The sequence below is a fragment of the Artemia sp. Qi Xiang Cuo genome, chromosome 8 (genome assembly GCF_049724085.1).
Source record: "Artemia sp. Qi Xiang Cuo chromosome 8, ASM4972408v1, whole genome shotgun sequence".
NCBI classification, from domain to species: Eukaryota; Metazoa; Arthropoda; class Branchiopoda; order Anostraca; family Artemiidae; genus Artemia; species Artemia sp. Qi Xiang Cuo.
Window position 1 is genome coordinate 44,720,903 of NC_142801.1, and position 12,927 is coordinate 44,733,829.

Sequence of the window (12,927 nt, forward strand, 5' to 3'; positions counted from 1 at the left end):
ATGATTCCTACCTAGGTAAGTGGAGCTTTCCACTTGATCGCTTTTCTCGTTACCAAACATCACTTCTTCACCTTCGCTTTTTTCCCAGTCTATGTGACTGGATCTTCTTAATATGAATTTTCAACCCTATTCTTGCGCTCTGAGCTCTCAAAATATCCAAAAAATCATTCGTTTTGCTAACATTTTCATCGAGTACGCTCAAATAAGTCTAAAAAGTATCATCATACTATGCAATTTATTTCCTACAGAAATCAAGGTAATGCCTCTATAATTACCACACACTCCTTTATTACCTTTCTTGTAGAGAGTTTAATTAAAAAAATTCTGAAATCCCTAGGTAGGCCACTTTTCTTTTTCAAGAATCATATTCGTTGCCTTTAGTAATTTATCTCTGACTTCATAACTACCATATTAAAAAAAAAACTCATTTACCATACGTCAATATCTGTAGTCTTGTTATTTTTTAACCTTCTTAGCACTATCACTAATTCTTCTTCAGAGAATAAATCTTCCTTCACATCCAAAGTGTCACAAGGTTTTTCATTCTTTCTTCCATCTTTTCCTGCAACTCTACCACGGTTTAGCATATTCTCAAAATGCTCTTCCCATTGCTTTTTAATTCTTTCCTTATCACTAATTGTGGTCCCGTTCTTATCTTTAACTAGGACAAGTCCAGATTGAATATTCCCTCTCAATTTATTAACATACTTGTACAATATTTCATTTTTATGCCGCATGGCTGCATTTTTCACATCTTCAGCAATTGTATCCATGGCACTTACTTCACACCTCCTGAATTCATACTTTAATGCTTTCTCCACTTTCTTTACTTTCCTCTTATTTTCATATGATCTATCGCTCAAATAATTCTTGTATAAGCCCCTCCTCATCTCTGTTAAGCATAAAGCGTTTTAACTAATATTCCTAGCTGCATTTCTAACTTTCTTCCCTAAAACACCATCAGCGACTTAACAAACTATTTTGCTAAAGTTATTTCATCCATCTACTACACTATCAAATTTAGACTCTCCAGTTAGGTATTCCACTGTTCCTGCAAAATCTCTCTCAAATTCTCATCCTGGAGTCTACCAACGTCATAGCTTCCCGGAAGATAGTTACTCTTCTTAAATTTCGGCTTTAGATTAACACTAGGCACTACTAGATCGTTATCTTTACTTTTAACAGTATTAACAGAAGTCCTATATACCCTAGTATCTTGTATTGATCCAGTCAGTCTTTGATTTACAATAACCTAATCAATAAGGTTAGCTGTCTTACCATCATGTGAATACTTTGTTAACTTAGGGGCCATTTTATGACCAAATACTGTATGGGTTATAACTTGACTGTTATACCTACAGAATTGCAGCGGTCTGTATCCATCACTGTTTTCTTTTCCTACACTAATTTTATGTAGGCTAGGGCACCATTAATTTCAGTGTCTACCAACCATTTGCTCCTGTAGATGTAAGTCAAATTTGTCTGAGTCACTACTATCTCCATCAGTCGGCTCTACAGGGGACTGATTACTACTATGACTGATACCCGCACTTTCTCGTCCGAAGTCTAGGTCATGTTATTATTTTGCTAATCTATCAGTTTTCACTATACAGCTAAGAATTGGTAATAAGTTCTATAATTGCCTACACTTTAGTAAATTTTAGATAAATGGAATTTGGATAAATCCAGTTATAGACACTGAATCATGCATTAAATAAATCTTGGTATTAAATTCTATCCATGATTGCGGTATCTGCCGCAGCCTTATAAATAACTGACTATCCCCTAATAACCAAAAATGTAAGAATGTTTTAAGAAAAACTGCTATTATGAATTATATGATTTAAGAAATTTTTTTTAAAACATGCTTTCCATGAAAACACTAGCGCTGGGATATCAGTACGGCTGCATCTCTTGGAGTGCCTTTGGCTTTGCCACTTTTAGCCCTTTTCAACATCTGACAGCTCAAAGTGCCGATACTATTCATTGCATGTTTACACTGCAAGGGTCCAGCAGTTATTTGCTGCTCAAAACAGTTGCGATGGCTTGTGTGGATGTTTTTGAACTCCTTGAATAGTCTCAACCACAACATTATTGAATGGAAGAGCCAGGACCATTATCTTGAAAATGCTATAATGCTTGTCTCAAGCATCATTCTCAAGGTTTATATCCTCAGTATGTTTTAGCTGACGTAATGTCAGGATTAAGATTTTCTCGGAGGTCGAGTATGAATTGGCCTCACCAGTCTGCATTCTTTTCGTTTTATCCCATCCAGGGTTGCTGATTTTGTTAAGATAAGTTGATAGGGTTTTAAATAGACCCCGGCGTCACGTCGGTGCATCGACCGAATGCCGCCAACGAGAGGCCCGGTTGAACGCCGCCGAAGTGTCGCAACGCCGCCGGTGCGCCACCGCCAGCAGAGACGGCGGCGTTCGGCTGACTTTGAGGCAATTTTTTTTTACTTTGGGGCAATTCTTTATTGCATCAACAACAAAGTTGGAGGTTTTCTTTTCTCGTGTGGTTAAGTATTTTGATTTTCCTGATTAGAAATCAAGCAGGGCTTGTACTATCCCCGAATTTTCAGGGATTTCCCCGAAAATCTATGTGTCACCCCGAAAAAAAAATTTGGTTCCCCGAAAATCACCCAATCACGGTGCCATCCCTTGTGATTTATCACTAGTGACTATCCCTGCCAAATATTACTTTGTATACCACAATTCTTCACTACCCTCTTGTTCGTAAATTTTCGTCTCTTGTGTTACTTTGCATATAAACCAGACAGATACAATTGTAATATACAGTGTTCTTCATATGTTGACAAAAATATCGTCTTTATGAAATTAAATTTAAAAAAAGAAGTTTTTTAACTGAAAGCAAGGAGCGACATTAATACTGAAAGCGAACAGCAATTATTCCGTATATGAAAGGGGCTGTCCCCTCCTCAACGTCTCGCTCTTTACGCTAAAGTTTTTTAAAAGTAGAGTGGTGAAAAAGAGTCAAACCTTAGTGTAAAGAGTGAGGTGTTGAGGAGGGGACAGCTCCTTTCATATAAGGAATAATTGCTGTTCGTTTTAAGTTTTAATGTCGCTCCTTACTTTCAGCTAAAAAAAACTTGTTTTTATTTAATTTTTGATCGTTTTTCAACTAATATAGGCTCGATTTTGGCTCACGGTGCATGATAAATTAAAATACGATTTGCATATTAATTTTGGCATATTTATTCCGGATATGAAGGGTCGTCCCCTTCTCAATACCTTGCTATTTACGCTAAAGCTGTTGGCCCTTTTAAAAAAGCTTCCTATTCTGATTAAACAGCCCCTGTGTTTCAATTTTAATAAACGGTCAAAATTTAGCGTAAAGAATAAGGTATTGAGGAGGGAGCAACCTTTCATATATGGCATAATTTCTGTCTGTTTTTTAAATAATTTCGGTAAATCTGGCTTACCCTCTATGAAATATACCCCTCCTTCTCACGGAAAAAACTCCTTAAAGAAATTTCAACCAACGTAAAGTGCCCCCCCCCCCGTGTCAAAGTCCCTCCAGACAGTTCCTTCCTCGCTGAGAATCCCTCTAATCTGTAAAATGGATTGTGGATGATTCACCCTGAAAAATTCTCCTCAGAAATTTTTCATTGGATTAACACTTTAATCTATAATTGGTTGTCGATCACTCCATAAATGCCCCCTTTCGTGTAATTATTTCCCAGAAAACAAAATGCGTGCATAAAAGCCCCCGGATAATTCCCCTGGAACATCTCCATATAAAAAATTTGGCAAAGAGAATGTAAGACAATTAAAAAGATTTTCTTATAGTAATTCTGTCAAAACTCCTCATTTCCCCTGTAACATTTCCCCTAGAATATTCACTCATCAGAAATTTCCCTACCTAAGGAAGATTCTTCGCTTAGAAATCCACCCCAAGCACACCCCCCTCCCCAAAACAGGCTGTATACTTCCCAATAACAAATACTATATGTAAACAATGGACAAAGTTCACAACTTGCAGCCCTTCCCCCGGGGACTGTGGCGGGTCATTTTACACCTAAAAACATACTTATTAGATTTTTCGACTATACTGAACAAAATGACTATCTCAAAATTTCAATCCGGTGACTTTGGGGGAAAACATGAGCGTGGGAGAGGGCCTAGTTGCCCTCAATTTTTTTTGGTCATTAAAAAAGGGCACTAAAACTTTCTATTTCCGTTCGAATGAGCCCTCTCGCGATATTTTGGGACCACTGGGTAGATACTATCACCCCTGGGGAAAAAAAAACAAACAAATAAGCACACATCCTTGATTTTTCGTCTGGCAAAAAAAAACGAAATTCCACATTTTTGCATGTAGGAGCTTTGAATCCTTAGAATAGGGTTATCTAATACGCTGAATCTGATGGTGTGATTTTCATTAAGATTCTATGACTTTAGGGGGTGTTTTCCCTCTTTTTCGAAAATACGGCAAATGTTCTCAGGCTCGTAACTTTTGATGGATAGCACTTACCTTGATGAAATTTATATATTTGAAATCGGCATAAAAATCCGATTCTTTTGATATATCGATTGGGATCAAAATTGGTATACGTTTTTTAGAGTTTTGGTTACTATTGAGCTGGGTCGCTCCTTACCTACAGTTTGTTACGATAAACTGTTTGATTGAGGTTAAACCATGTCGAATGCAGTTTCCCAATTGCTATAAGATTTTTACATCAATCGTAGTCAAGAATTTTATTTTTAAGTTGAACAGAACGCATACACTATACTGGTCCAGTTGGACTTTGAAATTGATTGCCAATAGATTATTGTGACAGCTTAATCGTAAGTTTGCAGAATTTTGTTTTCTTTTGCTATTTTATATACATTTTCTTAATGTTTAATACACAATTATTGAACGCCTAATAGATTAAAGAAAATACAATTTTCTTTCTGAGAAATTTTTACCCCCCCCCTCCCCCTCCAAAAAAACCTTCTATTGAGACACAATTTAGCTATAGACTATGTAAAAGGTTGGGGAATTGAACATTGGAACGGAAGTGACCCCAAATAATATGATTTATAAGAAAATTGTATGTTATTGCCTTTAGGGGGGGGGGGGGGATATGGGGCTATAATTTTTAAATTATAATACCTTATTTTTTTTTTATTGAAAGAAGGGATGCCAAAAAGTTAATTTTTTTTTTTTTAACTTAAAGCGGAGACGGAAGAAAATGATATTGAAAATATTGAGAAGATTGAAAGATTGAAAATAAAACCCTTCTTTGAGACTCAAACATCCTAAATGTCTCTATTACAAGAACACATGTCAAAAAAGTCTTTAAGCATGTCAACTATTCATGGTAAATATAATAGCTCTTTCAAGGCTGTCTCACATGCAGTATGGAAATTCCACAAAAATGAACAAATTCTTTAAAATGGAAAGATTGCGCTAATGAAATCCAAGAGCCAAATAACACACATCAAAGACCACAGAAAAAAACAAGATCAATCGTGGCACTGGCCAACTATGGATTTTACACTTTTCAGACCTTCGAAACCGATCTCAAGAAGCCGATTTATCATTAATGCTTGTGAGTTTTTTTCAACTGATCATTGAAAATGATGGACAACTACACATACAGTCTCTTATATTTTAGTCTTTTCTACATAGATTTTTTTTTGGCCGGTGGGGGGGGGGGTAAGGATGGCTGTCGCCTGATCCTAGGTGAGTAATTGAGGTTTTGTAAAAGGCTTATGTTTACTGAGATAAGTTCATAAACTTCGGGTTTCTTGTTAATTTGTTTATTTAATAAAACCCTTTTTCTATGATTAAAACTCACAAATAAAAAAAATCGTAGTCTTTCTTCTGTTATAATAATGGATCAAAGGCTTCTATTACCAAGCGTTTTGACGGTATTAATAATTAATGTGTATAATCATTATATGAGTTTCTCAGCGCATCCATTGAAACAGAGTCAGAAACGATAAATTACATGGAAATTGCAGTTTATTTGTTTAAAGCATATACAGTATACTGTTTTGTTGACACACACATAAAGATAGGCGTATATGTAAATATATGTGAACTAGGCACGTGCTATAAGGGTCACTTTTGTGACAAACAATACTATCGCTATATCGATAGTTGTACTCGATATGTATAACAGAACATTTTATTTAAAATACACACATGCATAAGTGTTATCAACTTGGTGTAAAATATACTTTCTAAGTTGATGTAAATCTTAAACAAAGAATTACTACTTTACAGAGTATAAGTTCAGCCCAAATAAATTATAATGAGCCAAATTATAAGGATTGACATATACGTTTGTAGAAGAAGAATTTTAAATTCCCCTGTTCAGCTCTTCCTCTGCCACAGCGTCAAGATTAAAATTTCTTCTTTTTCCTTTCAAGTTTTAGGCTCATTTTGTTACACGATAACGATTTGTAATTTAGCTCATGCTTGTTTTTTCTCATTAGTGGGCTGTGGATAGTATACGTGAGCAGTGGCGCCAATCGAGGACAGGGAGAGGCGTTTGCCTCCCTAGAATCCGGAAAATACCTGTTTTTGGTATCTTCAGTGAAAAGTACCCTTTCTTGTATTTTCACAGGAAAATTTAAAAACTCAAAAATGCCCCCACCCCCAGATTTCAAAAAATACGTTTAGCCCTATTCTCAACATATTCATGAACTAGCACCACTAGACATGAGTTGATCCTGCCCCTTTTGTTTCAGCAGGATATGCACGAGACGGAAAATCATGAGCTTAGCAAATATACAACACAATTTAAACGACAGATGAATCTCTATGTACATTGCCTAAAGGGACTAATTAGGAACCAAAAACAAGAAACTATTCAGAGAAAAATAAAGGGCAGTTTAGAGCTACAAAATACATCAGATCAAGATCAGTTGATCCTTGTCAGGATTAAGGTCAAGATAAAAAGTTCAATGTAGTAAGGTGCATATGAGCCTATTCCTTAATATTATAAAAGAAAACTGACGAATCCGTGGCGGTTTTAAGTACAGTTTTACAAAATTTCGTTACGTAAAGATAGCTCACTGATTGAAACGATTTTAAGGTGAGGAATGTGCAAAAAAAGATTTCAAATTTATGCAAAGGATTTTACGGAAAATATTCAGAGTATAATCTATTTTTCTGAGTTTTTTTTTTTTTTTACATTGTGTTTAAGCATCTTCAAAAACTGGATGGCCAGTTTTAGAACCTGGAATCTGGCAACTATGACATCAAAAACGTCTTTGGATTATAAAGTATTTCAGATTTTTACAACAAACTATGTTTGGTTAAATAAGAAATAAAGGTGAGCAAAACATCATTTTTTGCAAGTGTTTCCACTTTACTTATTTCAATTATCCCTGCTGAACAAGATATGCTCACTTGATCCCTAGTGGGGTTAAAGTATGATAAGAGATTTAATGTAATAAGGTGCCTATTGCTTGATATTTCAAAACAAACCACTAGCCTTTCATCTAATAATAGCAAAATTTAATTAGCTATTATTAGAATTTCCAACTGATAAGTGTCCCAGATAAGAGTTTTATTTTAATTTGTTATTTATTGTACTTTTTTTCTTTATACTGTATATTATTCTTTTCCCGCTGCACCATCATATTAAAAAAGATCTTTTGGGATTGAGGTTACAATACCAAGAAACTAGGGCGTATCTTCAGGTCATAAGTTATAAATATCGTATTTCAAAATTCTTTTTCACGCTTTAGATTAAAATCTATGTTGTAGAATAGCCAAGCATTTTATTTGCTCAATCTTATAGAACTTTATCCAGATAAACAGATTTGATGGATAGTTGGTATTGGTTTTAGAAATTTCTATTTGGACAGGTCCAGTTAAGAAATTTATTTACGTGTGCAATAAGCTGTAAAAGGAAATCTCTACAAGCATACCACTTAAATAAAGGTTTAGCAAAACAAAAATACGGCTACGATTTTGTTGATCCTCACTAAATTCGAATCGTTGGTACCCAGGTCAGTGCACTTCGGGATTTAAAATCGGATAGCAATTTTCAAATTTTGGGACCCAAAGGCATCTAAAGCTGGAATAGGAGATTGCTAATTCTGGTAACCCAAGAATCCTGATAAACTGGATTTTAGTTCTGACAGTTGTTCAATTGGGTTTTGAGGGGAGGGGCAAAATTGTTTTCCACATTTTCCTCTTTTAGAGCGACCAGTGATACTTCGTTGCACGTTTCTGGCTCTTAGGGAAGAGGGGCTGGGGGAAGTATTACTAAATAAATAGTCGTTGCCTCTTTTCTTCCATCTATATTATTGATCTACGTTTTCGCAAAGAAGGGGCTCTTGTTAGTAATGTTCCTATTGGCACCCGTCAGGTGTACTACAATGTTACCTATATTACGTAATTGATTTTTCTGAACACCGAGATTAGGAATCGGTATACCTGATTTTAAATACCTTTTAATCTCGTGGTTACCGAAATTAGCAAGTTGCTGCCCCGACTTTAGGTTCATGCCCAGCCCGGGTGTCGAGGAATCGAATTTAGTTTTAGCGATTTTTGTTGTTTAGGAAAAAAGCTTTTTGAGTCAAAAATGAATACAGAGTGGGCTAAAGAGCCATCATTTCTTCCTTTTTTTCTGATTTTTATACCTAGTCATGTTGAGAAAATCGAAAAAAGAAAATGTTTTGTCACAAAATGTCTTCTCCGATCTTTGAAGTACTTCTCAAAACAGAAATCTGTCTTTTTTCTATTAATAGATGTTCAAATAAAGAAGAAATACTGTTTCTTTAGCCTACTGTGCATCGGATTTGTGTTTCAAAGGTTTTCTTTAAAAAAAAAAAACATATTTCTTCAGTCTTCAAATAAAATAAATACAAAGGGAATCATTTATCCTACAGCTAATACAGTTATCTAGATAAACAGACATAATGAATAGTCAGTGCCAGTTCTAGAAGTTCTTCTTGGAGACGCCCGCTCAAGAAATGTGCTGTGTACAAAAAATCTTCAAAGAATACTTTGACAGGTATGCTACTTGACGTAGTCAATGTTTTTTTTTTTGTAGGTACAACGATACTGTGCATATGATAATTACATACTGAGGAAAATATTATTTGTATTAACCTAGTCTGTTCAATTTTATTAGTTAATTTATTTCCAGTTCTCTTTATTAGGTTTCAACATTTGTTTGCAAATTTCTTTCCTATCATCGTGTCTATTTTTAAAAAAGCATTGTCTTTTGGAAAGACCCAGGAAAAACGTTATCTTTTTATCCTCGAAGAATTGTAGAAACCCCCTTCGGAACACTGTAGATCTCTGTAGAACCAATATTTGAAATAATATACTACTTTTGATTAATGACAACCGATCATTTAGATTTTTTTACGGATATTGCCGCCGGTATTGAATCTTAAGGTTTCCAATACTACCTAGCCCAGAAAAGACTGCACAAAGAAGCTTGTTAAATTTCGCTAAGGTAAAATCTGGTAAAACTGCGGACAATTTCGGTAAATTTTCAAAGCTACAGTCCCCCTCCATTACTAAGGTTTCGAAATAATGACTCTGCCTTCAACAGTTAAGTCTGTTAAATTAAAAAATTTTAATTTTTAACAGATCAGAATTTAAAAATCTTGACATAATGCCTGCTATAAATTTCCAACTTAAACACAAGTCCTAGAAAGTCAAATAAACACGGCAGTCAAAACTCCAGATATGGTGATACCTTATATATACAAACATATAGGCTACTAAAAAAACACTTAAACTATATAGTTTATTCGCAATTAGTGTACTTATCTTGTCAGTTCATAAAGTAAATCCACATGATTAATCGTCAGTCGGTAAATGATATCTGAATTCTGAATCAAATCACAACAAATTGTTTAGATTTTTATTGCAAATTCGTGTATGTATGTATGAGAAACAGATAAGACTCTAATGTCATGTGGATTTAACGTGGAAAGATAGGAAAAACAATACAAAAACAGCAGCGTCTGGTGACTTCAATAAAAAGCGGAAAATTTCTAAGAGCATTGCGTAATAGTGATTGTTAATCAATATTTCTGCATGGTTAAAGCTTAAATTTCCTTGCAAGTAAGATTAACCAAAGTATTTTGTTTTCAAAAACTGCTATAACTCAGAATTTAGTCTACATAAAGAAGGTCTAAGTGGGCTTAAGAAGATCTTGGTCGATTAAGTGGTCTATCTGGCGTTAGTGCAAGAAATTGGGGTTTTTCATCATCCCCTGCATTTCAAGGTCCCTGAAAAGACAGATCTACAGCGGTTTAAGTTAATTAACCGCTTAAACATTTAATACGTCTGGAAACACCTCAAAACTAGCAAAATTACAAATCGGGTTTTTCAGTATCTTAAAGTGTAGTTAAGTAAGAAATCGATATGGAGCTAACAACTGCAACGTATGGCATTTTCAAGCTAAAAAAAAAAAAAATATGCGACGCTCGCAATAAATAACAAGCGCCCCAAATTGCGCTGGGGTTTATTTTTGATACTAGCGCCATTTTTCACGCTTATATGCATATGCTCTTTGATACATACGGCAATGCATCTAAACTCAAAATGGATCCAGATCAGAGGTGCCCTTAGTACATAGAGGCCCATATAAACAAATTTAAGAAATATCTGAGAATGGATTGTTTTATTCTGTTGATTTCATTTTAAAAATTTCACCCCTCTCCGCCTTATTTTACAATATATATTTAAACGACTTATTTTGAAAAGGTACTGGGGCATTGGACTTGTGGAAAGATAAGAGTTATGAGTCTAGGCCTGGATTTACCAATAGGCCCTCTAGGCCCGGGCCTAGGGAGGCGCAATAAATTATCTCTAGGTGATTATTTTCTTAACAGAAACTCGACTGTTGTGATTTATCATAAAAGTGCCAGGTGTACTCCACCGCAATGTTGCCTATTAACAGAAAAGTGATTTTAAAACAACAAATGAATTCCGTGGCCACTTGTAAACTGTCTGATGTCTTCGAAGAATGGCAGCTGAGAGTTCGGTATCAGCTCTCTCTGTCATTACTTTTGGCTCATCAGTTGCGTCCTGTTCAGTGTTTCCATTGTCTCCGAATTGTCGGGGATTTCCCCAAAAATCTCGCAAAAACGCTTGGGCCTAGAAACGTCAAAGCTTCAAATCCGGCCCTTTATGAGTTTGAGAGGGGAAGGTTCAACACTCCTCGTATTTGTCTTTCAACTGTTCTAGTTTTACTTATATTGACCATCCACATCATAATTGCTTATTTTATTATTTGCACTTGTTAAAGTTTACGTTTGTCTGTTGTCCACTAATCCGAACAAGAAATCAGAATAGGAAAAGAAGAACAATTTGGAGAAATCCTTACCGTACATAGCAGTTCTTACGTTTTCAAAGTTATCTATTTCTTTTTCTACAAAACTGTTTCGTTTTTTTTGTCAGCTTAAAATCAATCTATTGTAACTCTAATCCAAAGGATGTTGTAAAACCTCCTGAAGACGTATTTTCAATCGTCCCAGTAAACATATTTATTGTATTGACAGCAACAAGCCCTTTGTGCTTTTACCGATTTTCCACTTAAATAATTTGATACGCATATAATGTGAACAAAACGCCAAGCAGACATCTAAGATAAAACATTCTTGTTCTAACTTCCTTATGATCTGACATTGTCTTTGTTGCATATTACGGTAAACAAAAAGCACTCTTAATTCATAAATACAAAACAACGTAATATTTGTATTCACATAGCAGCTTTTTTTTATAAGTTTTACCCAATAGAACCTTGATGCCAACCTAGTAGTCAATACTGGTACTCATTTTTAGCTTTAGGATAATTTCTCAGAATAATCGTGTTCGTGTTCACTACTAGATCAGTCTGGATCATATGGAAAAATAGCTAATTTGTCACTGGGAACTGCAGATAACTATCTAGTTTGATTTCAATCCTTCTATATTTAACTGCATTGCTCGATGTTAATTCCTGTAGATGCTTGTAAAGTTATATTCACAAGATAATCGTTCGAAATTGTTAAGTCCTTTAGACACCCAATAAAACCATGATGAAGTCTACCACTGGTTGCATGGTAAATGTCACTGTGACCGCCTGAAAATAGAATAGGTTTGGACATTGTCATGTAGAACTCTTCGCTACTACCATTTAATGCTTTAGCACTACATTGTTACTCGTGTTAAAACAACATTTAAATGACTGAAAGTGGCGTCAATTTAAGGGTGAGGAAGGTGTTTTTTGGCCCCTCCCCGTAGATTTTTAAAAAATACATCGTTTCAGTATTTTAATTTAAAAAAAAGCTTTTTTCATTACTTTCATTGGAAAAATTCAAAAAAACAACACTATCCCCATCCCCCCAAGATCTCGAAAATATACTAAGCCCCTCCCCCCGCCTAATTTTCGTGAATTGACGCCACTCTTTCTTACACATTCCTCCCCACATAGTTTCTTAGTTAATGAGACTGTTTCATTAACTACACAGTTTCACTGGCTATATTGCAGCAAATAGCTCCCCACACACAAAATCACTTATGCAGAACAAAAGTATTTTCTGTGCTTAGGTCAGAAACAACCCACCAAAATATATTTACGTTACACAATCATTAATCTCATAAAGAAACACGTTCTTCATACGACGTAAGGATTCTTGAAACGACATACTATTTATAATATGCTATAAAAAGGAAGTGAAATGAAATTACGAAGCCATGTCAATTATAAAGCCTTCTTCCTAGAGAAATGATACTCTTTGAGGTAAATATAGCAGAAAAACTGAAATTGCTTTGCACTTATGATGCAGTGTTGACCTCAGGTAGCTGAAGACTGCAATAACTTATATGCAGGAGTCGTAGTATTATAATGTTAATTTTGTTCCTGGTGCATCCGGAAAAGGCCAAGTCAAATCCCAGTTTAATGATGTATTGAACTTTTAGTTAAGTGAAAATAATCATTAGTCTTATATC

The 12,927-nt window shown here is 35.1% G+C and overlaps 1 protein-coding gene across 1 annotated transcript in view; it reads right to left on the minus strand.

Moving 5' to 3' along the window:
* Positions 1–5,964: 5,964 nt before the first annotated feature.
* LOC148949453 (pikachurin-like) overlaps positions 5,965–12,927 on the minus strand; it is a 293,057-nt gene continuing 286,094 nt past the window's right edge. The window contains exon 13 of the mRNA XM_089093487.1: positions 5,965–12,058. Within this exon, the coding sequence (XP_088949613.1) occupies positions 11,910–12,058 (149 nt within the window). The 3' untranslated portion in view covers positions 5,965–11,909. The remainder of the gene's footprint in view (positions 12,059–12,927) is intronic.